Source organism: Halichoeres trimaculatus, unplaced genomic scaffold, assembly GCF_033239565.1.
Source record: "Halichoeres trimaculatus isolate MK-OKI-2021-1 unplaced genomic scaffold, fHalTri1.1 fHalTri1_scaffold_12, whole genome shotgun sequence".
In the NCBI taxonomy this organism is placed as follows: Eukaryota; Metazoa; Chordata; class Actinopteri; order Labriformes; family Labridae; genus Halichoeres; species Halichoeres trimaculatus.
In genome coordinates this window covers 28,582,128-28,609,497 of record NW_027437190.1, presented here as the reverse complement: position 1 = coordinate 28,609,497, position 27,370 = coordinate 28,582,128, and the positions used below count along the sequence as shown (strand labels likewise).

The 27,370-nt window shown below is 38.2% G+C and overlaps 1 protein-coding gene across 1 annotated transcript; it reads left to right on the top strand.

Annotated features, from left to right (window-relative positions):
* Positions 1-1,869: 1,869 nt before the first annotated feature.
* On the top strand, positions 1,870-12,110 carry lta (lymphotoxin alpha (TNF superfamily, member 1)). The gene is made up of 6 exons (XM_074684205.1): positions 1,870-1,978; positions 4,811-4,934; positions 5,559-5,601; positions 5,711-5,743; positions 5,847-5,877; positions 11,540-12,110. The coding sequence occupies exons 1-6, from the start codon at positions 1,890-1,892 to the stop codon at positions 11,925-11,927; spliced, it is 708 nt and encodes a 235-aa protein (XP_074540306.1). The 5' UTR covers positions 1,870-1,889; the 3' UTR covers positions 11,928-12,110.
* The last annotated feature ends 15,260 nt before the right edge of the window (positions 12,111-27,370 follow it).

Genomic DNA, 27,370 nt, shown 5'->3' with positions numbered 1-27,370 from the left:
TACCACATAAACATACACCAAAGTACCGAAAATTAGTACTGTCGAGTACAGATAGGTACCAAATGCCAGGTACCGGGCATCAGTATCGTACCTTTTCAAATATGAAAAGTACCCATTCCTACAGACAACAATCCAAAGGAGAGTAAACATTAGTGTAGAGTTTTCAAGCTGGGAGTCATCAATGAAAAAGTTAGGTCTCAAGGATGACGCTGAAGTTGGCTGTTTTCTGCTCCACAGGTGAGGGTGCATGCACCGTTGCATGACATTTCCATAGCAATGCTTGTTTGCGCTAAACTGCATTGTTTGTTGTGTATCTCATAGTCTTACAAACATAACATGTAGCTTTCTTGCTGTTATTTCTTCAGCTATGAGCTGCACCATCACATAAAAATTATAAAAACAAATGATGCCATCTTTAGGATTGTGTTTGAGCCGCAAAGTCTTCCTTTGCTACGTGATGTTTTAGAAACAGATAGGCTCATTCTAAAGTCTGAACACTCCATGTCAGTAAACTTCTAATTTTATACACACTGCACCTTTAAATAACCTTGGACTTTGATGAATACCAGATGACTTTTACAAATCTGTTGTACTGATGAATATGATCTGTTAGGTTGTGGGAAAAGGTCATGGTCTCAGAGAAATGTTAACAAACCTGCAGAGGGCTGGACCACAATGAACTTTCCCCGATCATAACCCTGAACTCTGAGTGTGTCAACATGAGCGTGCGGAGATGAGATGTTTGTTCAACGTTTCAATTTACAGATGCATCACTGTGGTCAACCTGTGATCAGGTTGTCTCGAGTGCTGCCTTTATGATTTAAAATCAAGCAACCATTGTTAAGGGGTTTTGACCAATCAGGATCGAGTATCTACCACAGCTGAGTGACTTATAAATAATGATTGTGAAAACAGCTTGATGTGAAAGTTCCAGCTGCAAATAAAAATCACTCTTTGTATCTTTAACAAACACAAAATTCACCATGCATGTTAGCTGTAATAAAACAAATAAATGAATCAACACACACACAAACACACACAAACACACACAAACACACACACACACACACACACACACACAGACACACACACACACACACACACACACACAAACAGAGAGAGAGAGACAAACAAATAGAAAACTAAGAGGAAAAGAAAAGGGAAAGTTGTGTTAAAGTTTCAGCTTGTTCAGAGGACAGCCCCTCAGTGAGGCCTAGATCTGATAATCAGAGTAATCCAATTAGTGCTTTTAACTTAATTGTGATTCTTTAAATGTATTTTAACATTAAAACTTGAAAGCACTTCATGAAAGTGTGGGACATTACCGTTTTGTTGGTCTTTCAATCAGATACAGGCTGAAGGGAAACAGATGAGTGGGCATTGACATGAAGCTAAATAACAGATACCTTGATATCTTTATCTTTATCTTTATCCAGATTGAACACATGATAAGAGAAAGTCCCTGTCATGCTTGTTGGGTGTTAAACTCATCGACCTATACATGGGAAATCACAACCCACACACCACAAACACTTGTTTGTCAGTGAGGGGCAGCACCAACACACTGGCTTTAAACGTGGACCTTATTCACATGACATTAAACAGATTATAAGAATATAAGAGTGTGTTATAGGAATTTTACACTCTCTGTGTCTCTAGCAGTAAAAAAACAATTTGTTCACACCATAGATCTAAAAATTTTGGTTTCATTCATCTAATTCAGGTTTCAGACCGCTTCTCAGTTTCGCCGCACAGGCAACACACTTCACCATCAGTGCATAGAGCCACCTACACCACAAGCGCCTCCTTCCTCTTCTCTGTCTCACCACAGCTTTCCCTCTGCAGAGGAAAAAAAAAACTCCATCTCATCTCATCTCAACTACAAGCCCATGTCAAAGGGAAAGCCCTGTGAGCATGACATGCCTCTCTCAGAGAAGCAGCAGATGAATTTGGACACAGAGGGTGCAACACACGCCAGGTGAGTCAAGATTTGGTGAGTGAGTTCAGTTCCTCTCTTTGGGGTTGTGTGAAAATATTGATTTGCATTCCTGAAAAATCTCTGAGATCAGCCAGGCTTTCAGATAATTTAACCAGTGTTCTGTGATAAAAGTTTGTAGATGCTGAAATATGTTAAGATAGGGGAGATGTCTATAAGGGTGAGGTGTGTTTCTCAATTAGGCAATCATTTTTGCACTTTAACTGGGTTTATGGGTAATAGTTGCATAATTTGCCAAATTAAAAACAAGATAACACTAAATTAAGTCAGATATTTTACATATAAGCTGTTTGCATATCATCTGGGTAATTTACTTACTGGTAATAGTTTTGCATTTTGATGTAAGCACAGATAATTAAGAAAAAGAAAACACGTGAAAGATGCTACAGTTCTCTGTGATTTAAAACCCTTTATACTTTAATGTCAGAATTATTCAAATATCTCAAAAGGTGCAGCATTAACCAAAAAATGTATTGTTTTAGAACATATATCATATTACTAACAGTCATTTTTATCCTTAATGTCAGAATATATATAACCACATGGTACACTGAGTGAAAAGCTTGTAACTCATCTGGTTACTTCAAAGCACTGGAATGTAAAGCAGAGCAGTGTGCTCAGACCAGAATGTAAAGTATGTCACTGGAAATCACCTGCAGACCATAGTGAATATCTGATTTTAAAGGTCTGGCATTTGATTGAGGAACCACTTGAAAGACTCTTCAATGTGCGTGGTACGTTAGAAAACACTGATAGGTTTCACCTTTTCCTCACAAGTAAACAAACAGGACTGTACACTGACAGGCCGCTCTCATCTACAAGACCCCCAGCAAAAAAAAAAAAAAAGCACCCTCCTGTTCAGGTAAAACCCCAGGAAGGCAGCAGCATGGTGATGCAGCGAAATACCCACAATGCAATGCAGGCAAAAGACTCAATCTGGGTTACATAAGAAAGTGCACTGCCAGCAGTCAGACAGGTTTCTCTCAGTTTCCCGGATTTCATCCTCTATCTTATTTTTCAAGTATGCACTAAATAAATGCTTGATCCTGTCATCTCAAACTTGTTCTAACTAGTTTGGTTTGTGTGTCAAATACGATGTGAAGCGCTGAATTCTTTCATTAGAAGTTAAAGTAAAAAGAGTCAATGAAATATTTCAAGACAAACCAAGATTAGGGAACAAGGGCTTTCTCACAGTCATATTATCAGTGATGGATCTACAGAGGTGGCTCTCAGTAGTGACCAACTGTTTGAGAGTTGACTAAACCATATATCAATATCAAAAACTCTCAATAGTTTCCATAAACCTACACATTATAATCCTCCATGTGAGAAAAATGAGTCATTACTCAGTTCAGTTATTCAATACACCAAATAGGCTGAGTATTTAATCATGAACATGAGAGATATTCACAGCCACAGCAATGAAGACATTATTATACAGCACATACCACTGATGAGGTGCAGCTATTGTTTCTATTTAATATGAGGTTAGACAATTCAGAGCAGTGGGTGCTGATCCAGGGCAGGGGTGGCATTAAATGCAATGATTCACAGTGGGGAAGATTTTTCTCCCTTTTGTCTCCACTAACCACATTTCCTTCAAAAACTCATATGATATGTCAATAAGTTGAACTTGCAGCATTTGATTCCTCTCCTGTGCTTTTGTTTTATAAAAAAAGATCTGCATAGATTCAATCAGAGGCAAAATGTGGGTTTAATCGGTGTTTTTAAAACTGTGTGAGGCACAGAAGAGCAAAAGCTCACTTGATCTTGGTTTTCAGTATAAAACCAGGGCCTTAAAATCCTTCTGACTCTTTAGGTCTTAAGCAGGATGGTAACCACTGGGTAATTATTCGGTGTGTAATTCTGACACTGAACACCAGAGGGAGTCTTGGCAGCTGGTGTACATAAAGCAAAGGCTTCAGGTGGTCACATGCAGGTAGAATCAGATGCAATGTGGTATATATATATATATATATATATATATATATATATATATATATATATATATATATATATATATAAAAATTATACACACGTATCCTGTTTTATTGACATGTGGAATAGAACAGGAATTCAACAGGAACTCCAGTGATGCATGTGTTCAGTCAACACTGAGTGTTGTTGCCCTCACTAGTTGGCACCCGAATGACTAGTTGGTTAAATTAATGATCAACATTTTTATTGTTATGGGGCTTTGTCAGTATCTTGATCCAGAAGATGAAGTTGTTGTGGCTATTACAGTAAGCCCCACTCATCAGACAATGTCCCGATTGTTAACTCACAGACTGTAAATAAAACCTTGCACCATTTCGATTGCTACTCGGAATAAAAACGTCAGTCTAGCACACTTTACATCAAATCTTTTTTGTTTGTTTGTTTTTGTGGTAGCCACAGCTTTATAACAAAAGGTGAGAACATGTAAAGTCCCAGAGGCTCTAAGTGTTATTTAAAGGCAACCTGGAGAAACTCTTGGGTGCAAAAGTCTGGTCAGTTGTATAAATAACTCCTCAAATATTGGACAATGTGTGAAGGGAGTCCTCTGAGAATGATTTTTTATCAGTTAATTAAACCTTAAATTTTTATAAAAAGTCATTGTTCTATTGTAAAATCTGAACCTGATAATATCACAAGCACACCTTTGCTACATTTAGTAAACTGACTTTTCCATAGTCAGATTATTCCCCCTGACCATTTCACAGCATGTGTGTGTGTGTGTGTGTGTGTGTGTGTGTGTGTGTGTGTGTGTGTGTGTGTGTGTGTGTGTGTGTGTGTGTGTGTGTGTGTGTGTGTGTGTGTGTGTGTGTTTCACAGAATGGAGCCTCCGTCCAGGCCCTCTCAGAAGTACGTGCTGCTGCAGGTGTGGTGTGGTCTCCTCACTGTTGCATTAGTGGTCATGGCTGCTTTTCTCTCTTCGATGAAACCAAAATCAGCTGAGGTCAGTGCATGTGACACACAAACACAAACACACACCCTCACTTTGTGCCTCTAGATGGCAGCAGCATCCTGGCTGACTGATCCAACAGCTGGAAGGGAACATTGACACTTTAAATGTGCTGTTCATACACAAGTGGCCTGATTTAGGCTTTCTTTTTTGTAGCTGATACATGACTCTGATCTCTTTTCTTTTCATGTGTGAGAAGCAAAAATCTTAAAAGTCAGATTTGAATGAAGATTTTGACCTTTTATGGGGATTATTGTGACTATGAAGGGCGCACATCATAATTACAGCCTCACTGAACTGGAATATCCTGTACATTTTCTTAACACAGGTGCTCCATTGGCTGTATTGTGTGAAACAAGCAGTCCTTTTGTTAAAGTCTGACCCAGGACACTTCCATCCATTTCACTTGTGATTTGGGGATTTCCTAGTTAAATGATCATATAACATGTTTTTATATTTGCTTAGAAGAACCCACTGATGTTAACCTTTCTTTAAGAGAAAATCACCATCTAAAGACTGTAAATTCCACATCACATGAATAATTTCAATGAAATAAAAAATGAATAATGACAATAACTGTTGTGGCGATGACGATGGTTTGTTTACTCTCTGTTTCAGGGGGTAGTGGCTTCACAGGGGTCAGATTATGTCATTCCAGCAGGTACACAGATTGAATGTCAAAGCTGTATCTTTCTGAAGTGTTAAAAAAAAATAGCCTGGAACATTTCTATGAATGTAGTTTGATTAAACTTGATTTTTTTGTTTTTCAGTGGAAACATCCGTGACTCCTACAAATGTATCAGGTAAATAAGATATCTTATTTGCTATTGGAGGCAGTATCTCAAACCTCTCTAAGGCATTATAACAAAATAAAAGCTCCTCATGTGAGAAATCGTGTCTTTTCAGGATCCTCTGCCTCATTCATCCAGCTAATCAAGTGTGAGTACACTTCCTCTTGTGGTAAATGCCGTAACTCAGTTTCTTTTCCTCCTATGTCTGTGACTAATGTGTGTGTTTGAATCACGGTGCATTTATAAGAAGTGATATTCCGACACAAATGGAAAAGTAGAAAGCATCTGTCTGAAGCCCTTTACACATATGCCACCATGAAATTTTCAAGAGCAATTCAGGACGGTGTCAGCAGGTCAGACGAGATGAAACGCTGCCAGAAAGTCACAATATGTTGCCTTTACATCAGTCGGGCATGTGAAGTGACATTTTCACAGCAGGAGTGAGGAGTGAGGAGTGGAACAAGAACGTGCTGGAAAAGGAAAGGAATCCATATAATCAAATCCAATCCAGTCCAATTCAATCCAACCAAACCCAACCCTGTCCAGTCTAATCTAATCCAACAAAAGCTAGTCCAGCCCAACTGAACCCAACCAAGTCCAATCAAATCCAACTAGATCCAGTAAAACTAGAACAGGGGTCACCAGTCTTTCTGAGACCGAGGGCTGAATGGGTGGCGCGAAGGGCTACTTGTCTGAAACAGACGTCCTGAACAATCTTACACAGATCACTTTTAAATAACACTAATCATAGTAGAAGTGGTAATACTATGTGAAGAGACTACTCACAGGTCGATGTTAATTATTTCACAATTATCATTAATGAATTACACAACAACAATGGTAGGATATAGCTCCATCTTGACCAGTGCTATTATTTGGAACGTGTCTCGCGGGCATCATATCCTCCTGACTACCAGGAAAAAAAAATATTGTCCAATCACAAAGGTTTCAAGATTCCCCAATCTTTGTGAGGTTATTAGAATACTGAACACATTTTTTTTTTTTTGGAAAAAAAAAGTTTTTTATATTTCAGATATTATGTATATAACTAGTATAATAGAATGCTAAAATACAGTAAGAATTATTCAGACAATGTTCAAATGTGTTGTTAAGAGTCTCATATAAAATATGCCACCAAAATTTCAAGCGAAAATTTGCTTATTAAAAAGTTTTATACACTTACTTTTCCTCTTCCCATAAATTGCACTTCCACTGATGGATGCCATTTTCCTTAATGAAAAAGAGAAAGGTACCAAAGCCCCACCCCTTCACATTTGGTATCATTGAAAAGCCCTAAATGTCCTCTCTAGATGGCATGAGGAGTTTATTCAGTAGTGTGAAGTAAGTGGAAGATATTTAGGTTTACAAATGTCCTCCACAGAGAAATTTGAACTACTGGTAGTCAGGAGGCTATGTAGTTCTTGTGAGCGCCTAGGTGCCCACGGGCACAGCGTTGGTAACCCCTGAATTAGAACAATTAATCCATTCAAACCCTGTCTAATTCTATCCAGTCCAACTCAATTTACACCAGTCCAATCCAATCAAATTCAATCCAGTCAAACCCATTCAATCCCTATTCAAGCCAAGTCAATCAGGGCAACCCAGTCCAACCCAGTCACTCAAGGGGTGGGAGAAAAAAAATCAATATATCGGGAATCTTTGTCAAAAAATATTTTTTTTTAATTTCAATTTCTTCATTTTAGTCTTTGTTTATAAACTGGATTGGAAATAAGTTACCACTTTTCTCCAGCAGAGGGGGAAATGTTTGACTCTGACTTACATGATGTGCATTTAAATGTGGCTCCTGATATGGTCTTTAGACATCATCATCATTAAACTTTTTCACATGATCTGGTGTTCAAACAGCAAACTCAAAATCATTAACATTGAAGAATCGCAATTTAAATTGAATCACCACCCCAAAAATTGTATTGGAATTGCAAGAACAGCATTTGGTCCCAGCCCTAAATCAAATCCAATCTTATCTGAATGAATTCAATCCAAAAAAAGTCCAATCCAATCCATCTGACAAATCTGACAAAGATTTTGTACATCAGAATAAGCACAAAGCAACACTTTCAGACAAAAAAAACCCTATTTAATGATAAAATAGCAACAAAAAAAAAAAAGTGTAAAGGCCAACTGGAAAGGAAAAAAGGATTAAAGGATACTCTCATGCTGAGCCAGAAGCTAAGTGATAAAAGTTTGATTTGAAAGCAAGCAGTGAGGGACAGGCTGCCAGAAGCAGCTTATCAGAAGAAGACAATGGCGTTTTAAAAGGTCTGAGAGATTTAAAGACACAAGTGAATCAAGTTTTTTAAATGTCAACAATAAAATCTCAAGATCAAGCTGGTGGTCGGTGAAGGAAGCCAGAAATGTGATATGTGTTAACTTTGTGTTTATTGATTAAAAATCAAGAGGCAGCGGTCTGAAAAAGCTGCTGGTGAGAAAGAGAGGTTTGGTTAACACCAACGTAAAGTGCATCAGATAAACACAGACATGTGGTGATAGAAGCATGTTTAACCTTTTAAACTTCCTGAAAAGAAAAAACAGGATCTGACCTCAGATAAAAGCTGCAGTCTAGATGAAAAACTGTGGTAAAATGATGCTCATGCTACCATTTTTCTGCTTGTGTTTTCTGTAGGCTTTGTGTGAGCTGGAGGGAATATCTAAAATGTCATTTGATGGGAGCTTTGGTGATGTAAATTGGGCTTTTAGATCCTCAGTCCTCCAGTTTGCATGTCTTGATTTTTGCTGATACTTCATAGAAAAACTTCTCAAGCATAAATGATAACATGTCAAGTCAAGAGACATTTCCAGCGACAGCAGACACATTTTTATCTTTCTTAGACATCAACAGTCAGCGTCAGGTTCAGCTGCCAGCGCCTGGCACTTCAAAGGATGTCTTTCTAGAGCTGTCAATTTACCTTCAATCACACAGACAGAGACGCCATAAAAGAGACAGAGAAGTCTCAACTGACCAAAGTGTGAAATGTGATTTCAGCACAGGACCTGACTCTGCTTTGTACTGATGTCACTTTCTGTAATTATACTGCTAATGGACAGAAAACGCTGCTGCGTTTGACACCTACAGATGCTCTTTATGTAAATGGAGACAAGTCATTCTGAGACACGTGGGAAGTCTCAAAGTAAAGCATAGGGACACAGGGCAATGTGAGGAGAAGTGGGTGTGTAGGAGGATAAAAAACATTTTTGTTTACAAGATGGCTACTGCAGAAGTTAAACATCATGAAAACAAATTTGCATTGACAAAGCAACTAAATGTTTACCTTTTAATCATATGGGGAGTGTATAATCCAAGCCTGTCTGAAAACATTTCTGTATTGCATTTAAATTAACACTTTGTTATACAATTAGGACACAACTACAAGCTTAACAGCTCTAGCTTCCAATAAATCAATAGTAAATAAATAAATAAAGCTCCTTGAAACTGAAAACAGAGTGGCTTCTGGGAAATGAGCAATGTTTTATGCAACTAATTTCTGTTTCTAAGAAATGGAAATTTAAATGCAAAGGCTAAAACTAAGACACAAGGGGTTGGTTTGCAGAATTTAGCCCCACCAGCCTTCAGTCCTCCTCGCAGGTTGGTGCACACATCTGTGCTAGTTATGCATTGCTTTGGTCGAGTAGTTAAAAACCATTAGACACTGATTAAAGACAGTTCTACTTCAATTTTCGAGATCAAAAATTGGAAGAAAACAATAAATCCCACACACTGGCCAACTTCCAGAGAGAAAAAATGTATTGCAATGTTTCAGTCACAGACCTTTATCAAGCAAAGGAGCATCAAGCATTTGCAAGTTCTTGAGTTTTTGTTTATTGTTATCATGTGTTTTTTTGCTGAGGTGTTTTTTCTTAATCTCAAACTATGCCACCTGTTGGGGAATTGTCCTTTTTTTCCCCCTCTCTTCTCCCAGTGTTTTATTTCATATCTATTACAAAAGGGACGCTGGGCAAGCTAGCAGCTCCTAGGTTTATCCCATTCCTGTTTTCCCACATCACTGTCTGTTTTCTTATACGTCTTAGGAGGGATGTAACTGTAGGGATGGGTATTGATTAGATTTTATCGATACCAATGCTCGTATCAATTCTGCTTATCGATCCAATTCTTTATCAATTCCCTCATCAATTCCCCCCCTCTGTAAAAAAGTAGCTTTACAGGTTTTCTAGGTCAACAACAGTAAATTGAGTTTATAAGTGAATAAATATGTAATTGGTCACTAGATCTAGATGGCTCTGGACGTAAATGTACCGAAATAAGTAAAAATAGTTTGTCATGTGATGTCAATGTAGTGTTTTGTAATATATTATTGACTGAAGCGGGCCATCTAGTATCTCAAAGTGGTTAAAGCATTATTTTAAGTTGTTTGGAACCTTGCCATAGTTATGAAGCTAGCCATGAGCCTGCACCTAACTTTTCTTTTTTTTTCCTGTGAGTACTTTGACATTTGGGTTTTTTAGTATTTCTTACAAAGAGTAACTGATATGTCTGTGCTGAAAGTTGTAATTCTATTCTGAAGCCGAAGTTATACCGATGTATGCTAACTGCTAGCATATCAGAGCAGTTTTCCATATATGCTAGCATCAAGCTAGTGCCATTTTGTAAATTGGAGTCAAACATGTTGACTGTACTGAATAGGAATCTCCTGTGAGAGAGTAATGTACATTGTACAGTAATGTACAGTAATGTACAAAATCCTGAATCAGAGTTTTATTGGTAAAGTATTATCATCTGCTAAGCTAAGATAGCCGCGGCAGACTAGTGGACGTAAGGTCCTGCAGCTCTGCATAGTGTAAAGAATTGATAAGGGAATCGTTAAGTGCAAAGGCTTATGATATCGCTGGATTGAACCATTTCTTATCCATTCTCAACAGGAATTGATTTTCGATTCCCATCCCTATTTAACTGAAATGAAATTTCCTATCTGGTATCAATAAAGTATTCTGATTCTGATTCTGATGAGCAATGCAATAAAGTGTTATGACAGTAGTCAATAACTCAAGCTATAGCCCCAGCTAGTGACAGGTGGCTGCACTACAGCTTGGACACAAGATATAGCTGACCTACCATCATGTAAATATTGATAATCTCTTTAACCAGCCCCTTAATTTGGTGCCAGCAAGGATAATACCATGTAGTTGTTTGTCACTTGACTTGACATATATTCCTAATGCGTCATCCGGCGCCATGTTGTTGACTTATGTTGAGTTTATAACAGCCTTGGACAAGATTAGGTATTCCTTTTCAGTGTTTATCTAGAAATAAGTATGAAACAGTTAATAATAACCAGTAGAGTCATGGTTCAGTTATCTGTGTTCAAGTCTTAAGTTGACCTCGCAGCTATCGTACACTGTGTTGACACAGTTTATCTGCCTGCTCACACAGTCAGTAGAAACTGATGTGAGAGTCCCACAGTAAAGCTTTGTCATGTTTCCAGCCTCAGGCATTGTGTTCCTCCCACCACACTGCCTCTTTCCTCTGTGAAGTGGGCTCCTAAAACCTCAACAAACCTGAGCAGAGCTGTAATGTGGGCTGCATCGACGAGAGCTGTAATTACAGCCCACGGCTTAGACATCATACATTTGGCAGGGCAGGCTTTGTCTGCCAAATGGAAGGAAATTAGCCGTTAATTGTAAGATCAACTTTATTTAACTGATGTCTTTGTTCGACTTGAGATCAAAAATTAAGAGAATGTTTGAAAGGGAGTCTGGGGATTTTAGAATTTGATCTAAAGAGGTTTTATGAGTCAAAAGTTTCATAGCTAGGATGAAAATACTGTTCTGAAGCCGAGCGACTATAAGAGTGGTTTTCAAATTCCCCGCAGCTTCGAGCAGTGCCCCATGGGAGGCTGAACACAGAAGTGAGTCCTGTTCCCTCGACCTGCATGACAACTCCATCCACCTCACACAACCCGGCCTCTACTTCCTCTACGCCCAGGTCACCTTCAGCAGACTCTCCAGGAAAAACCAGACCAAATCCGTGATTCTGAAAAAAAATCCCTCATCCGGGACCAGTGTGAAGAAACTCGTTGAGGGGACATTCCCACGCTTGACAGACTGCTCCGTGTGGGTGGCAAAGATCGTCCGGCTCAGAGAGGGAGACAGCGTCAGCGTTGATATCTCAGATGATTTCCTGACAGAGATGACTTTCTGGGGAGCTTATCAGCTTCAATAACACTGCAGGTCAACAGGATGTGTGCTCATACAGGGAAGAATAACTTGGAGATGGACTGGTATTTGAAAACAAGCTGAATGTCATTTAGTTCCAATATGTGGTCCTGGATATTAAACTCAAAATCACAGAAATTCTGTGATTTCTGATTTTCAAGGTGTGGAGCTTTTAAATAATCTTTGAGGCCAACATGGACACTAAGATGTAAAAATCTAGGTCTTTACTTGCTTGGATATTCAAATGAATGTTCTTATGTCATTGATTTCAGATAAACCTATCTGCAGACATGCTCTCATATAGCATTTTATGCCCCTATTTTTCTGTTTTATGTATTATTTATAAAGATGTATGACTTCATTTGTTTTTGTTTTGTTTTTTGGAATGAAAGAGGAACAAAGATTTTATTATTTGAAAACCTTTGCATCTATCTGCTGACTTTTACTTGGCTTGCGAGCTTCTAGCTGACCACAGGGTGGTGCCAACTCCCTCCAAAGGACAGACAACGAGAGTCTGCCAGTGTGTGTTGAATCCGGTTTCCAAACCAGACGTCACTTTCACATCACACAGCCTGATGACACCCTAATCTTTAGTCATTTATAGAATGGAGAAGTAGCACACACCACACACACATTCCACAGATACCTGAAAAACCTTAGGAGTGTTGCACGAAACTGGTTTTCTCTTACTTTAGCGGAGGCTATTACTCCAATAACAGACATTACTCAACATGCTAATGAGTTATTGCGAGCAGGTGCAAAACAGGAAGCCGCAGGTTTGGAGCAATGACAGTCATACTGTCGAAAAACCAACCACAGACATACTGTAAATGAACTCCAAACAGTCTGGATTGATTCCTGTCTGCTTCTTCAAGTGAAATGGAGCTGAAACAGTTATTCGACATAATAATGATGCTTATAGCCCAGGAATATTGAGCTTGTTCTGATTTAGGCATCACCCTCCTTAACTCAACTCCAACAACTCCAGGTTCATATCTCTGTGACCATATCTCTCTAATCAGTCACATAGTATTAGCTAGAAAGTGTCTGAATGCTAACGTTTGTGAAACAGTAGGAGATCAAAATCAAATATGTTGTTTTACCTTGGAAGAATGGTAAATTTCTCTCACAATTTATCAGTATCCATTGTCCTCTCTCTTGATAATCTAATGGTAAGTGCACAAAAGATAATGTTTGTCAGTTTCCCTGTCATGACTCACTTGTAAATGTAAAAAATCAGTGTTTGACTTGCTCTTATAAGTTATACTATTGTGAATATGTAGAAGTTTATCACCTCCACCAAGGAGGTTATATTTTTGGGAGGGCTGTCTGTTTGTCTGTGAACAACATAACTCAAAGAGTTACAAATGGATCTTCATGAAATTTTCAGAAAATGTTCAAAATGGGACAAGAAAGAAGTGATTACATTTTGGAGGTGATCCAGATCACCGTCTGGATCCAGGACTTTTTGAAAGGATCCTTTATCATTGTGAGATAGGGCCATTTTTACCATATGTCTATGTAACTGCACAATAAATGGTCGGATTGCTTTGCAAAACAATACAAGACAAGGTCACCATCATCCCTGACAGATGTAAAAGTACGATCAGGATCCTGGCTATAATCCAATAATACCAAGATCTGGAATATGAAATATGTACTGGGCCATCATAATTTTCAACAGTCAGGCAACAAATTATCGTACAAACCTGCAACTAACACCAAATTGTAGCAGACAGTCTGCTGAAAGGGAGTATAACATTAAAGTAGGACTAGTGTTTCATCACAATTACAATATGCTTGGCGGAGGTCTGCCTTGGCGGAGGATATCAGACAACATACCAAAGAAATTTTGGAGTGGAGAGCAGAGGAAGGGATTAAAACAGCTACTGTATTGGAGGAGAACTAAAGCTTTGATGGGACATGCACTTTAACCACAGAGCTAAACTGCTGTTTCTGTTTGAGATCTGATTAAGTAAAACAAATGTGATTTGCCTGAGGACAGAGTAAAGCCAAATTTTCCTGTATTAGCATGCTAATATCTTTTAAATGCACTTTAAAGCTCCCACACAGAGTAGTTTACTGGTTATGAAACAGGCTTAAATTGATCGTGATGCTGCTACATGGTACCATCAGGAAGATAACTGAATATTACCGTGTCATTAAAATGATTATACACAAGACCGTTACAAAAACCAGAATGAGATCTGCCATTAAAATCACTTCTTAATCCACAAGGGGGCAACAAAATTGACATCAAAAGTTCTTCACCAGAGCTTTAACTTAAAAGACGAGCCACTGGATGTTTCATTATTTTTTCAGTCACATGATCATTAATTGAAGCAACAGCCCAAATTTGTTTTTGATTTAATAAAAGTGAAGGGATCGCCTTAGTTATTACTCTCAGGAGAACATGAGTACCACAAGAAAAAGTCCACACCACACTGACTTCACAAAAACATGGATAGCACAACAGCTTTCCCAAGGGAAGCAAGAACTCATCAAATTTATTGAAAAAAATTAGTTTTTTGATTTCACAAAAGTACCCTGAAGCTGAGTGAAATTCACAGGTTACTGTTTAACATTCCTTACTCTAATTTATGGCTGAACAAAAGCTCTTTAAATAGGTTTAACTTAGATTTATGTGAAGTTTCAAACATTCCTTTTGTATGAGGTGTTCACTTAAACCTCACTTGATCTTTGTCCACTCCACCTGTGGACATGCGGGCCTCTTATCAGGACTTAGTAAAGCATGACATCACCAGGCCGCCGACTCCCTCACACAGTCTCTGAAACACTTGAGTCTTTGTTCCTTTCATTTTTTTGTAGTTCTTTGTGGATAGTTTCTCTGCCCTGTTATTTCTCTTGGCCCTCCCTGATTCAGACCCTGGAACAATTAGGATCTCTTGTCTTTATTTACAAGTAAAAAGAAAAACTATTTGCCTGCAGCTGGAGTCTGGAGAAAAAAAAAATCATTAAGCAACATTAAAAAACCAAACAAACACTTATGGATCTGGGGAACAGGCAGCAGTTCAAGAAAACAGGATAAGGCTCTTGTGGTGTTAATTCAGGGGACATTAGCATTAAGAATTCAATAAGGTAATGATGTATGCTAAAACATTTCTTCATTTAATTCCTTGTTGCCCTATTAGCATCCAGCTACTTCACATTCTGGTGATAGTTCTCACTTCATTTAATGTTTTTTTTTTTACCATTACACTGAATAACCAGAATAAAGCAAACCCCCTCCTGTTTCTTTTGTTATATGAAAGTCATCACTTCTGGGTATTTTTCCAATAACTGCTCTTTCATTTTTTAACTGTGCCCAAAGTCTTCCAACCTGAAGCTGAAGTGATAAAAACCACAATCCTTCCAATTAAACATTTACATACCATCTCTTCATACAGCCATGTGCTGTTGCAAATATGTCACGAGAGCCTTCGTTTGGGTTATTGTGATCACTGATGTGATTTGCATGAGAATTTTTCAAGCAAGTAAAAGTAGTGCAAATGCTCACTTACAGTTTCCTGAGTGGTAAAACAGATGTCTCACCTTTTTCTACCACTTACAGTATGTGTTGCTCTGATAGCTGGCTATATTTGCCATTTCCTTGAATTCAACAGAGGGAAAGAGAAAATATACTTGAGGGGCGTTGGTGTATTTTATAAGTAACAGTAATGTGTTTTTGCCCTGTACTTTTTTTGCAGTTGGAGCTTTAAAATACTGTAACACCAATTAAAATCTGCCACAGGTGCCACCCTGGCTTCCTGTTGAAAAGGAAGTACAAAAATATGCAGAGTCAACAATATGCAGCTGTTTTATAGTAGCTTGGACATACTTGCTTATACATCAGACTTCTATGTAAGTGTATTTTTATGTTTACGTTAACTTATGGTATACACCTAGATGAAATTTCCTACATCAAATTTTAACCTTCCTTAGTTAGATAAAGTAGTTGACTGAAAATAGAGTTAAGTATTCTGTGAGGGGGGAAAAGCTTTGCAAGCCACCAGATGCACCTTGCCACTTAATGATGCATCAGGGCCTGTGTCCACTAACAGCTTCTTTTAGCAGTGGCAACATTGGTTGGCTTTTAAGCCCCGTTTCCACCAAGCAGTCCAGTTTAGATCAGTATGGTTTGGTATGGGTTGGCTTGGTAAAGCTTGGTCCTGTTTGTGTTTCCAAGCCGTATGCCAACAGCCGCATCAGTAACATAATAGTATGACGCCATAGCAGCGCGACACAGTGTACCCAGCTAATAAATCCAACGAAGAAGAGAAACACGACACAGTAAACAAAGAGCATCGATAAAAGACATCCAGCATTTTGTCCTCTTTGTGATTGGCATTTGGCTCTTTGATTCAAAGTGCAATCATGCTTTGTTTCAGAGAAGTCTGTGTGCCGCCAGGAGAAATGCAACCGCTGTCGCACGGTAAGTGAGAATTCTTTTGACCAATCAATGGTCTGCAGTGTTGTAGCTCCACCTTCTGAGATTGGATGGGTTCAGTCTTGCACCTCTACGGAAGGGTCCCAGAACATGGAACGGCTCGTCTTGGTTATTTGGGGATCTGTTCCGGGATTAGTCAGTGGAAACACCGTAAAATGCGTGCTGTGCCGAGACAAGCTGAACTTAAACACTTGGTCAAAACAGGGCTATAGATTCAGATGTTTTTGATTGTTGCACACAGCGCTCTCTTAGTTAAAAATAATATTCATCGTTTGGAATACCACCATTCTGTTACAAGTCACTACTTCATCACTGACCAATCAAATTAAAGAAGGAGTAAAATTTAAGAAAATTATCAGCTCTGTTGATAAAAACAAAAGTCTAAACAAACAAAATAGCCGTGTTTCTTTAACAGAGGTTCAGCTTCAAGATGTAGAACCACAGAGAGTGAGTGAGACTATCTTCAGTGATCGTGCTTTTCTAGAAAAAAAGACTTTGTATTCCATGAGTGCGACCACCCACTGTTGCAATTGACTGCGTTTGTCTTGGGGGCAAATGAGTGGAGAGCAGATCTTCTTTTTAAGACTACTTTTCTTTGTTCAAGACAAATTTTTGCGAGATGCAAAGCAACCAGGTAATGTATTTATTTCTTGTGTCGTGGCACTATTGTTTGAAATGTGTCAAATATCAATAATCAAACTTTATAAATTTAGTTTGTAGTTTAGTTTCCAGTAGGAGAGCAGACTATCTGTTTGGTCTTCTCCTTTGATGTCCTTTTTTCTGTTTATCAGTCCAGCTCCTGTGTCCACCGTTACTATAAAATAAATCCAAAGAATCATTTCCTTACGAAAAACGGACAGATGTTGCTTTACAATGCTAAACTTTGCCAGCCGACAAAGTGTCGAAAGTCAAAAGAACTCATAGTCTACATGGCATTAAAAGCTTCTGTGAAGATGGATGCAGAGGAAAAGCTTTTAGACATAACTGATTTGGGGGCGGATAATCTATTTTTAAATTGTGGATTTTGAACAGGCAAATATCTAAAAGTGAGACTTTTTTGAGATTCCGTATGAAGTCTTTACAAGGTTTCAAGAAGTATTCAGAGTAGGGTATGATAATTAAAATGAAAAATAATCAGAGCTTCCACAAAACATTTCCATTCTAACGGATGTATTTTCATCTCCATTGCTTCAATAAAAAACCCTTAGTTGCTCATCTGTGCAAGCTCATAACAGAAACTTGTTTCAAAATTACAGGGTTCAGAAGTTGAGATAATTGTGAATTAACCGTAACTGAGGTATACGGTTCAATTTAATATGATTTCGATTTTTGCCATTATCGCCCAGCCTTAATACAGAGTATTTAAAAAGAGACCAGTCACTACTACAGGAAGACGAGGAAGGTCAGTGGTACAACTTTTGTATCCAAGCAACAGTAAGTGTCAGTAAAATAAACTCTGAATATGAGGTCATGGGAACTGCCAACACTAAAAATGGCATTAGTGAATAGTGTCCTGAAGCCCTCCGCCTCCTCTCATCACAAATATTCAAATCAAAAAATATATCAGCATCTGTGTGAGTGAAAACACTAAATATTTCCACTTCCTCAAATGTCACCAGCACTTCCCTTTTTTGACACAGACACAAGAACCAATTACTGGTTATTCTAATGTGTTTCTATTCTTTATTTTATTATGTGGTGATGTCTTCCTCTGTTGTGTCTCTGATATCGTACTCAGATGTCATCATCTGACTTCAAGTCAGGCTGATGGGGTATACTTCCTGTATTTTTTCTGAATATTCTGGGTTTTGTAGCTTCGGTCACATGTCATGCTCATGTTGAACCATCTGTTCATCATGTGATGAACGTAACTGTCTGTGAGCTTATGCTTACAGACACAGAAGATATGGCTTTTTTTTTTGATCGGAAAAAAAGTGTCCTGGCTGATGAAGGAAGGGAAAAATAGGGGTAAAAATACTCCTTTTTCAGTCTTTGTTTTTTGCAAAAACAAATTCTACAAACTGTGACAGACTGCAACAAGGTCAAACTACGTGACTACAAACAACAACATGGAAACTAGAGTGGGAGGAATCTCCTGACAAGATTTAAATTTGTGAAATGCAGGAATTGATGGTCAGTGTATTGGAGAAGTAGGCCAGGGACTGAAATGAGAAAATGAAACCCTGAGAAAATTTAAACCTGACCACCATCCTTTCTACCTCTCTCAAAAAGTACACTCTGGACATCTTTTTTCAAGGTACCCTACCACAACTTCTGCAGTTTATGAAACTGAGGAAGAGCTTGCACTGTGAGTCTTTAAAGGTCACAGAGTGTGAACTCTACTGTAACAGTACTATCTGTCTGAGTCACTCTGAAATTGTCTTAGTCATAATAACTGCATCTGTTCAACCTCCAACTAGAACTGAGGAACTGAGTCACACAAACAGGATGGATTTTATCAGAAATGTTTTTTCGAGTTAGCTCAGGTGTGGGATCTGTTATTCAATTTGGAAGGCTGCACTGATTGACCTCTTTGTGAGAAGAATGAATATATCTTATATTTCTGTTGATTTCTGCTAAGTTCATGTCAAACAAGTCTTCTGAATTGCCTATCCAAAGATGTTTGTCCCTGCCTTTGAGACTGATAAATGGAATCTGGCTTTCGACAGGAAAACTGTCCCTTCTAAAACGTTACAAATCACTAACAAAAGATTCAGTTTTATGACCTGACAGTTCCATAGTTTGTCAGCCAGGTTGGGTTTGGGCACACATTATATCTTGGCATTCCAGCAGCAGTCAAGTAATCAGGATTTATCCACTTTGAACAATCAATATCTGTTGCAAATCTTAGAAAAATCCACCCTGCATTTGTTATGACTTGAAACACAAAACCACAAAATCAAAATACAGTTTGCCAGTTTAAGACAGGCCTAATTCTTGGAAACCATGCATGTGTGCGGATAAATAATCATCCACCATAGAGGTGTTTAATTTCCTGTTTGGGGATCATTTTTCTTACTTGCTATCAATAAAACTGTCATACTTCCTTTTTTCGATCTGTGTTCATACATGGTTGTATTCTGCGCAGAGAAACCACAAACATACAAGCCAAAAAAAAACATTTATCAGAGCAATGATAAATATATCTATAGCCTGGTTCAAAAAATAGCTTGGGACTAAATTACTTATGTCTGTATCAGCACACACTGTGCATGGGGGGATTTTTTTGTAATGTAACTTCTCAATTTAGAAGATATTAAGATCAGTAGTTTGTCCAACAGCCAACTTGACTGACTGGTGGGCACCCAACAGCATTTCCAGTATGGTTACTGACGACAACAGGCTTAAAACCTCTGTATTAGAAACAGATTGTTGATGTCATGGATACTACTTCTTTGTACTTAATAATGCCTCGAACCTGCACTTCCTGGGATGGCCAGCAGGAGCTGTCTCGAGTAGTGACACCAAAAGATTGCTTGTAAAGAAAATGACCCCACCCCTCACTTCATTAATAAATTAATCAGACACTTTTTTTTATACATGTATGGATTCCATCATTGCTTTCAGGGTCTCCATGCGTATGGAGATGTTTTTTAGCTTTTGAAGCATGGCAGACTTACAGTCCTGGATAAATATTCGTGCTAACCTGTGATAAACAGACAATTGCACAAGAAGCAATGTAGGTAAAAGTTGAAATAAGAAGTCTGTTTGCAACAGATGTTTGATGTGAGGTATTCAATAATTTAAAAAAAACAATGTTGTGGAAGTTAATTGATAAATCCAACAATTTAATGGCTGTTTTGGATGAAAAATAAAATTCCTGATATTTTCCAAATCTGGAGTATTTCTTTTCTCATAACACAAATGCTGTTTTATTCCACCTAGTCAAGTCCTCACTTAGTCCCTGGGTTTTAATTAGGGCTCATTTTGATCTGAAATTAGTATAAATTCTACCAATGAAAGCCCAAAAACACAACGGATGAGGAAGTTTAGCTCTAAAACAGCTAATTAGCCTCTGAGGACTGTGAGTTCGGGCCTCAGCAAGCTTCATTCTGTCTGTGCTATTTGTTTTGGAGGTCTGCCAACCACACATTCAAAACATTTAAAAACACACACACTCACACAAATTATGCACAGCCACGCTCTTATCTCCTTTTAATTTTAGATAATTATCCAAAGGCTTTTAAATAAAGCAAATTTATTTCTTATCTCTTTGTCTAATAGAGGTTTTGACCCTGAAAAATGACCTTCTGAGATTTAAATCAGCTTAGTTTTATCATTTTAACAGAAAGATTATGTAAATCTCCTGCACCTAGAATCTGAAGTGTTATTTAAAATGACCTGACACATACAGTAGGAATGTAAACTAGACTCTACAATCTCAGTGCACCGTAAGCCAACTCATATTTGAGGTTAAACCTCATCTGACACAGCTTTTTTTCCCCAACACATCAACACCTCCCTCCGTAACCACACAGGACTACAACAAAGATGGAATGATGAGACAGTGACCCGAAACGTTAAGAAGTGGATTTTTTGATGCTTTAAAACTTGCACCTGTGATTGTGTCACCAGAAACAGGAATGAGGCATCTTGTTTTTTTACAGGTTTCCTTCCCTCACCCCTCCCACCCTGTTTTCCTCCCTACCACGTCCTCACCCTAGTATCTATGCTCTACGGATAAATGATATAACCTGGCATAACACATGGCTCCTAAAGCCCCCCAGGCACAAAGGTAAATGAAGATAGATGAGCAGTGAGAGCATGCAAGTGGGTATCTCCCTCAAGCGAAAGGTTCCCTTTTCTGATAGGAAAAGCCTCAAGTGGTCACATGAGGGACTGCACTTTTTTGCCTTTCTACATTGCTTCAGTTTTTAACATCTAGGGTTCCCCTTTGTAAATCCCCACAAACATCCACACAAAATGTAATGCACGAACCCCAAAAAATCACATGAATGGGGCACTTTGTTTGCTTTCAACACCATCCCTTCATCCCCCTTGACTTCTTTACTGTCTCTTCCTTTTTTTGTCCTTCCCTACTTTCCTTTCTGGCCTGTAGTTCCTCAAACCGCCACTTGAGGCTGACCCAAGTAAATCCCCGAATACATTCATTTTAAGATGCCACACTTTGTGTGCAGCCCGGTACAGAAACTGCTTTGATCTCCGCATCTGTCTCCGTTTCTTTAATTATTGGGGTCAGATTTTGCACTCCACCCGTTTGAGCTCTATCACACCAGAAAAGAAACTTGAATGTATTTGTCTTGTTTATTAAATGAAACATTCCCACCTGTGATTGTGTCACCAGACAAATCTGGAATCTATACTCGGTACATAAATGAGGCATCTCGTTTGCTCACAATAGCTTCCTTCCTCCACTTCCTCTCTCCTTGGCCTACCACCCTCCTTCCCCTCCCTGCCTTCCCTTCCTCCCCTTCCTGCCCTGAGGTAATCTCTGTCGGCTGAGCTCCACTGCGCAATGATGACCACACAATCTGAAGATTTCATGATGCAATCCTAGAGCAAAATCAGTAAAGAACAAAAGGGGTCGTCTTCAGAGTGCGCTGGATATTTGAGGGGGAGTTACACGCGGGGAATATGTCACCATACGATCAGAAAAGGACTGATAATGATGCAGTCACAGAGAGGAATGGAAAGGAAAGGGCAGCCAGATATGAAGGCTGAAAATGGGAAGGTTTAGTTTCCAGTGTTAGATTTCCCATGAAAAGAGGTTTTTGTCTCCTAGTGGGAGTTGGTGACAAATGACCTCTGGCTGGGAAATTTGCAGTTTGACAGTTTGGAAAGGCTCAGCAGATTGTAAGGAATGATGCAAATTACAGAGTACGATGTGACGGGTAATAGCAGAGCACATCCAAACATAAATCAGAGTTGGGTTTATTTGTCACTTTTCATTCATAACAATTTTCTCTGTAATTCAGTAAAGAAAAAGAGAGGATGAAGCTTCGAATACATTTTTTGGTCTGGTGATTTTCTATAACATTGTCCTTTGAGTTATCTATTTCCCTAAATGGCACCATGAATAAGATCCATTTGTCATTTACTTCATAGGGGACATATCAGATTCCTCCTCTCATACAGTGTTTACATATTTTCTCTTTTTTAACTGAGTTTCCTCTGTTGTTAATCCAAGATGCAATGATTCCCTTTATATAACAATTTCACAGTTGAAATGATCATGCCAGCATCTGGGGCAAGAAAAGTACAATCTATGCAGTTCCCTCTAACTGCCACTTGAGGCAGCCCTCAAGAAAGCAAGACAGTCCTCATTAACCACCCCACTTCAACGCTTCAACTCTCTCATCAGAATTCAACACCTTCATAGCCTTTTTTCCAAATACATTTTTTTTCCTTATGGCTTATTTCCTCAATCATGAAACTGAAAAAGTCAATTCTTATTTATCAAGTGCAAATTAAAATCTCAGAACACTTTAAAAATACATCATTCTCCATAGGTTACTGTTAAAAAAACAAATACTTCACTAATGACGGACGTGGCAACAGCAGCAAAGAAACAGTCCTCTTTTTAATAGGAAGAAACCTTGATAGTTGTGTTGGTAGTTTTATCAATAGTATCTATGATTTCGCCAAGTTGCTCCTTGATCTGAAATTTCGTTGTTCTTTGTTGCAATGACAAAGTTATAATAAATAAAGCTCTATTCTATTCCATACAGAGTTTTGATGCATATCGTCATCATAGTTGTCCACAGCTATATTGGAAACGCTAAACTAAAGAGGCAGGCCTCCTCACTAACACCTGTAGGGTGCACCTCTGTCAGTCAGGTGAGCTGTGCCTCTGATTAGGCTTATTTGTCACCCAAATATCTTGTAAACTGACAAGCTTTAATATGGGAAATGAGCCACTCAGATCCAAGCCTTTCTTTGTAGCACACTGTAAAAATGTTTTACTTTTGCTGAAAAACCCAGTTTTGGCTTGTTATGAATGTTGTTTCCAGTTCTTTTTATCACTTCTGCATTTGCTACCTTGTTACCTCCAGCAGCACTACACATCTGATCATAGCCTGTAAGCTAAAGGCTTTATGCCCATATTCCTCTGCTGGCTAATTGGATTTTTTTTTTCATTCCATAAAATCATACTAAAATAAAAAATAAAATGTCACTTATTTTGGTAATTACTAAATAGGCAAGGTGTTATTTCAGTTCAGTGACCCCAATTTAATAGTAAACTCTAACAATACACATAACTACATATCAACAATTAAAAACTTCTTCATACAGGCCCTAAAAGACAAATTAAGTTATTTGCTAAACAAAAAGGTAATAGTGCATATCAAGTGGTTGAGCAACCCTAAATCACAGCAGGGGAAATTCCTTCATCACTTGGAAAATACACACCCTATTAGCAACTATAACAACGGTAATGCAAACAAAAGCATGACTAATCATGGTTGCAGAAATCTAAGTCAAACAGGTCTTACCTTAGCATTACCAGCATCTTTTTTGTCTTTTATTTCACTTTTTAACTGTGCTGGAGTTGATTTTTTAAAGTGTATCCCTTTAAATATTTGTTAGGACTTATAGTAATAAATGATAAACCAAGGGTGTGGATGAGTGGGGGAGTTGTTAGCTGTGTGCTCAGTGTCAGCTGATTTGAGTTACCAGACTTGACCTGTCCAGAAATGGTCACTTCCTGGTTATGGAAAAGTTGGTGTCACTGTGGCCAAAGATTGCAGTACATGGAATGACCACCAGAGGCTAGTCTGAAGTAAATCCACTTTCCTAAACTATCACGTTAAATGGTTAACTCTAATCAAAACATGGGCTGGTTCATCAGAGTGATTTAATCATTCCTAAGTCATGTAGTCTACTAAACAACTTTTTACCCTGTAAATATTTGACTTGCTGGGCTGAAACATGTGAACCCATTGTGGCAGATTTATTGGACCCAGTGGTTCATTGTTGAAACTACCCTAGTTTACTGTTTGTGACCAACTTTTTCTTTTATGTTATCCAGAAGAGATGACTTCTAACAGGAGGTCAAGTTCAGTGACTCAAATAAGCTGATGCTTAGCACAAAGTAACTCCCACACACATCCACTCCCCTGGTTATACGTAAATCACACATACACACGCAAGTATTAACAGCCAGAGTCACACTCTAGGTGTGAAAAGAAACGTTGAGGTCACTTCGGTCAAAACCTACAGTTCCTGAAAAGGCGCAAGTCAACCCCCATAAACCACAAAATGATTTACTTAAGAATAGGCATCACAAAATTTCAGCTTGTGGCGAAACACTTCAGTTGTCATGACATACACATTATAAGTCATGGTTGAGTTGCTGTTATGCAGACTAGCATACCAAAGTGATTTGACTTTTTTCTAATAGGATAGTCCATTAAAACACTTTTCTTTAAAGATAATCAAATAAAGTAATTTTATCCCACATTTTTTTGTGTTTTAGAGAAAATTAAATCCAAATTTAAAAGCCTATTGATGGGGAAATATGTACCCAAAGTTTCTGTTAAAATAAAAAAATCGTACATTTTTAAACTCAGTCATTTATTACTCGTAAGAGAGTTTAGGCAAACCCTGGTTTGGGTTGAATATTTAACCTGCAGGCCTAACCAGTTTTCGTGTGGTGAATTAACCAAGCCATTTTTTTCAAAGTAGAACCCAGGAGTGTACCTGAAAATGGTTTTTGTTTGTTTGTTTGTTTGTTTTTTTGGCAGGGGGCGTGTAAAATTGAAATAAAAATTATGATAAACCAGTACATATTTCATATTCCAGATCTTAGTATACAGATTATTGCCAGGATCTGGATCATACTTTTACATTTGTCAAGAATTATCGTGACCTTGTCTTGTATTCTTTTGCAAAGCAATCCGACCATTTATCGTGGAGTTATATGGTGAAAATGGCCCTATCTGACAATGATAAAGAATCCTTTAAAAAGATCCTGGATCTAGACGATGACCCGGATCACCTCCATATTTAAATGACTTCTTCCTTATCCCATTTTGAACATTTCTTGAAAATTTCATTAAGATCCCTTTGTTACTTTTTCAGTTATGTTGTTCATAGACAAACAGACAAACTCTCCCCAAAAAATTACCTCCTTTTTTTAAAATTACATTTTGGGTCATTGTTACATTTGGGTTGTTGTTATATTTTAGGCTGTAATGAGGCATGTATGACACTTATCTGTAACTGAGGGTGTGGGTCCATGTGAGAGCTGCTGGGTGTCTGCTGATTTGAGTCACTGGATCTGATCCGTTGACCACAAATGGTCACTTCTGTCTCGAAGGTGCGTGTCTGAAATCAAGGCTTAAAAAGAGCAGCTGAGTCACTGTGGCTACCCACACTTCCTTTGGTTAAAGATTTGAAGATGAATGAACTCAATTTGAAATTTGTAAATTTCTATTTATCATTTCACACAAAGAGAACATCAACTCAACCACTGTGAGACAATATGTGTTTTCTCAATACAGAGAAAAAAAAACTTTCTTTCTTTGAGTTATTATAAAAAAACAAAGTCAGTGCATGTATTGATCTTTAAACCATATTTAAAGCAATGGATGTACCCATATCTGACTTCAAGTACAGTCTGAGGTATCGATATCGTAATCTAGAGCATATCCGGTGAATCTTCTTATGAACAATCGAGAGGTGGCGGCTGAAAGAACAGGAGGTACTGCGGAGAGCTGGTGCGTATGTTTGTTTGTGTGTGTGTGTGTGTGTGTGTGTGTGTGTGTGTGTATGTGTGTGTATGTGGGTGCATACGGTGATGGTGGCGATGATGTCATGCTGCAACATCCTGTGGTTGGTTAGTGATAACAAGCTGGAATGAGTGACAGTCAACTCCAGAAGCGACATGACACAACCACCCACACCCGCACCTACACACACACTTTCACATGTACTTTAACCTGGAGTGTTAATATCAGCCACTTCAGGAAACATAGACAACACAGACACACACGCACTGTTCAAACATACCAAGCTTTTCGATCAGTCACAAGGGAAACTGAATTTGAAAGGGATCTGTGCATGTTGGAAATAATAAGAGGAAAGGAAAAGGTGAACTCTCTGTTTGATCAAAAAAAAAAATCCCCACTTTATGGATTTGTTGTGAGAGTCAGGTGAGAAAGTGAAACGGGGAAACAGCAAGGAGAAGTGTGAAAACCAGTTTGTCAGGTCTCTGTTGCATCACCTCAGATCTGAAACAGAAAAAGATGAGAGCTGCCAAGTTTGATACAAGGCAGTTTTCTCTTTTTAGACCGAGGTAATTTTCAGAAATAATTTGTGTTTTTTATGCTCTAAAGTTGTCAAAAGGAAACAGAAAATAGCAACAAAATCCACATTGTGGTGTTTTATGGACATTTAGAAAAAAATCACATGGTGAAGGTCAAGTTTTAACTTTATTAGCCTTTGTTTATCTCATCTTGTAGAGAGTGTTTTCCATTTTTCAAAGTGAGGAATCCTGGTTCAGCCTCGACGCAGAATCTATTTAATACGCCCCTGCATACAGTCAGCTTATTTTACGACAGTGCCACGCAATTTTGAAGTTGGTGTATATTTGGAAATGTTTGTCATTTTGCTCTGTTTGTGAATAAACAGCCTGCACTGCATTGAACCAAACCATCACTTTCATGTTTATCTTTAGTTAAGGCGTCTTACATCAAACTACATTGTTGTCATGCATAGTTTTTGCTGTGAGAATGACAAATTAAGTTTAGCAGCATGTATCCAGTAGCAGGGTGACTTCATGTGTTTGGCTCACTTATTTTGCTCATACTGAATGGTCACAAATTAAAACAAGAAACTATAAATCTGATCCGTATCAATCACTTTATACACTAAAATGCATTTATTAGCATTTAAAAATGTATTTTTTAGCTGCTACAGCCCTTCCCTTTAGCACCCATAGGTGTACAAACAGGTGATAAGTTATTTTATGGTATAACACAGCTACAACAATATCATATGTGATGCATTAAAGGCAGTAAAGAATATTTAAAACTGGCCTG

Coding starts and splice junctions, on each gene's coding strand:
- lta (XM_074684205.1), top strand. CDS start 1,890: ATGTCAAAGGGAAAGCCCTGTGAGCATGACATGCCTCTCTCAGAGAAG. Junction 5,744..5,846: donor GACTCCTACAAATGTATCAG/GTAAATAAGATA, acceptor GTGTCTTTTCAG/GATCCTCTGCCTCATTCATC. Junction 5,878..11,539: donor TCATTCATCCAGCTAATCAA/GTGTGAGTACAC, acceptor ACTGTTCTGAAG/CCGAGCGACTATAAGAGTGG.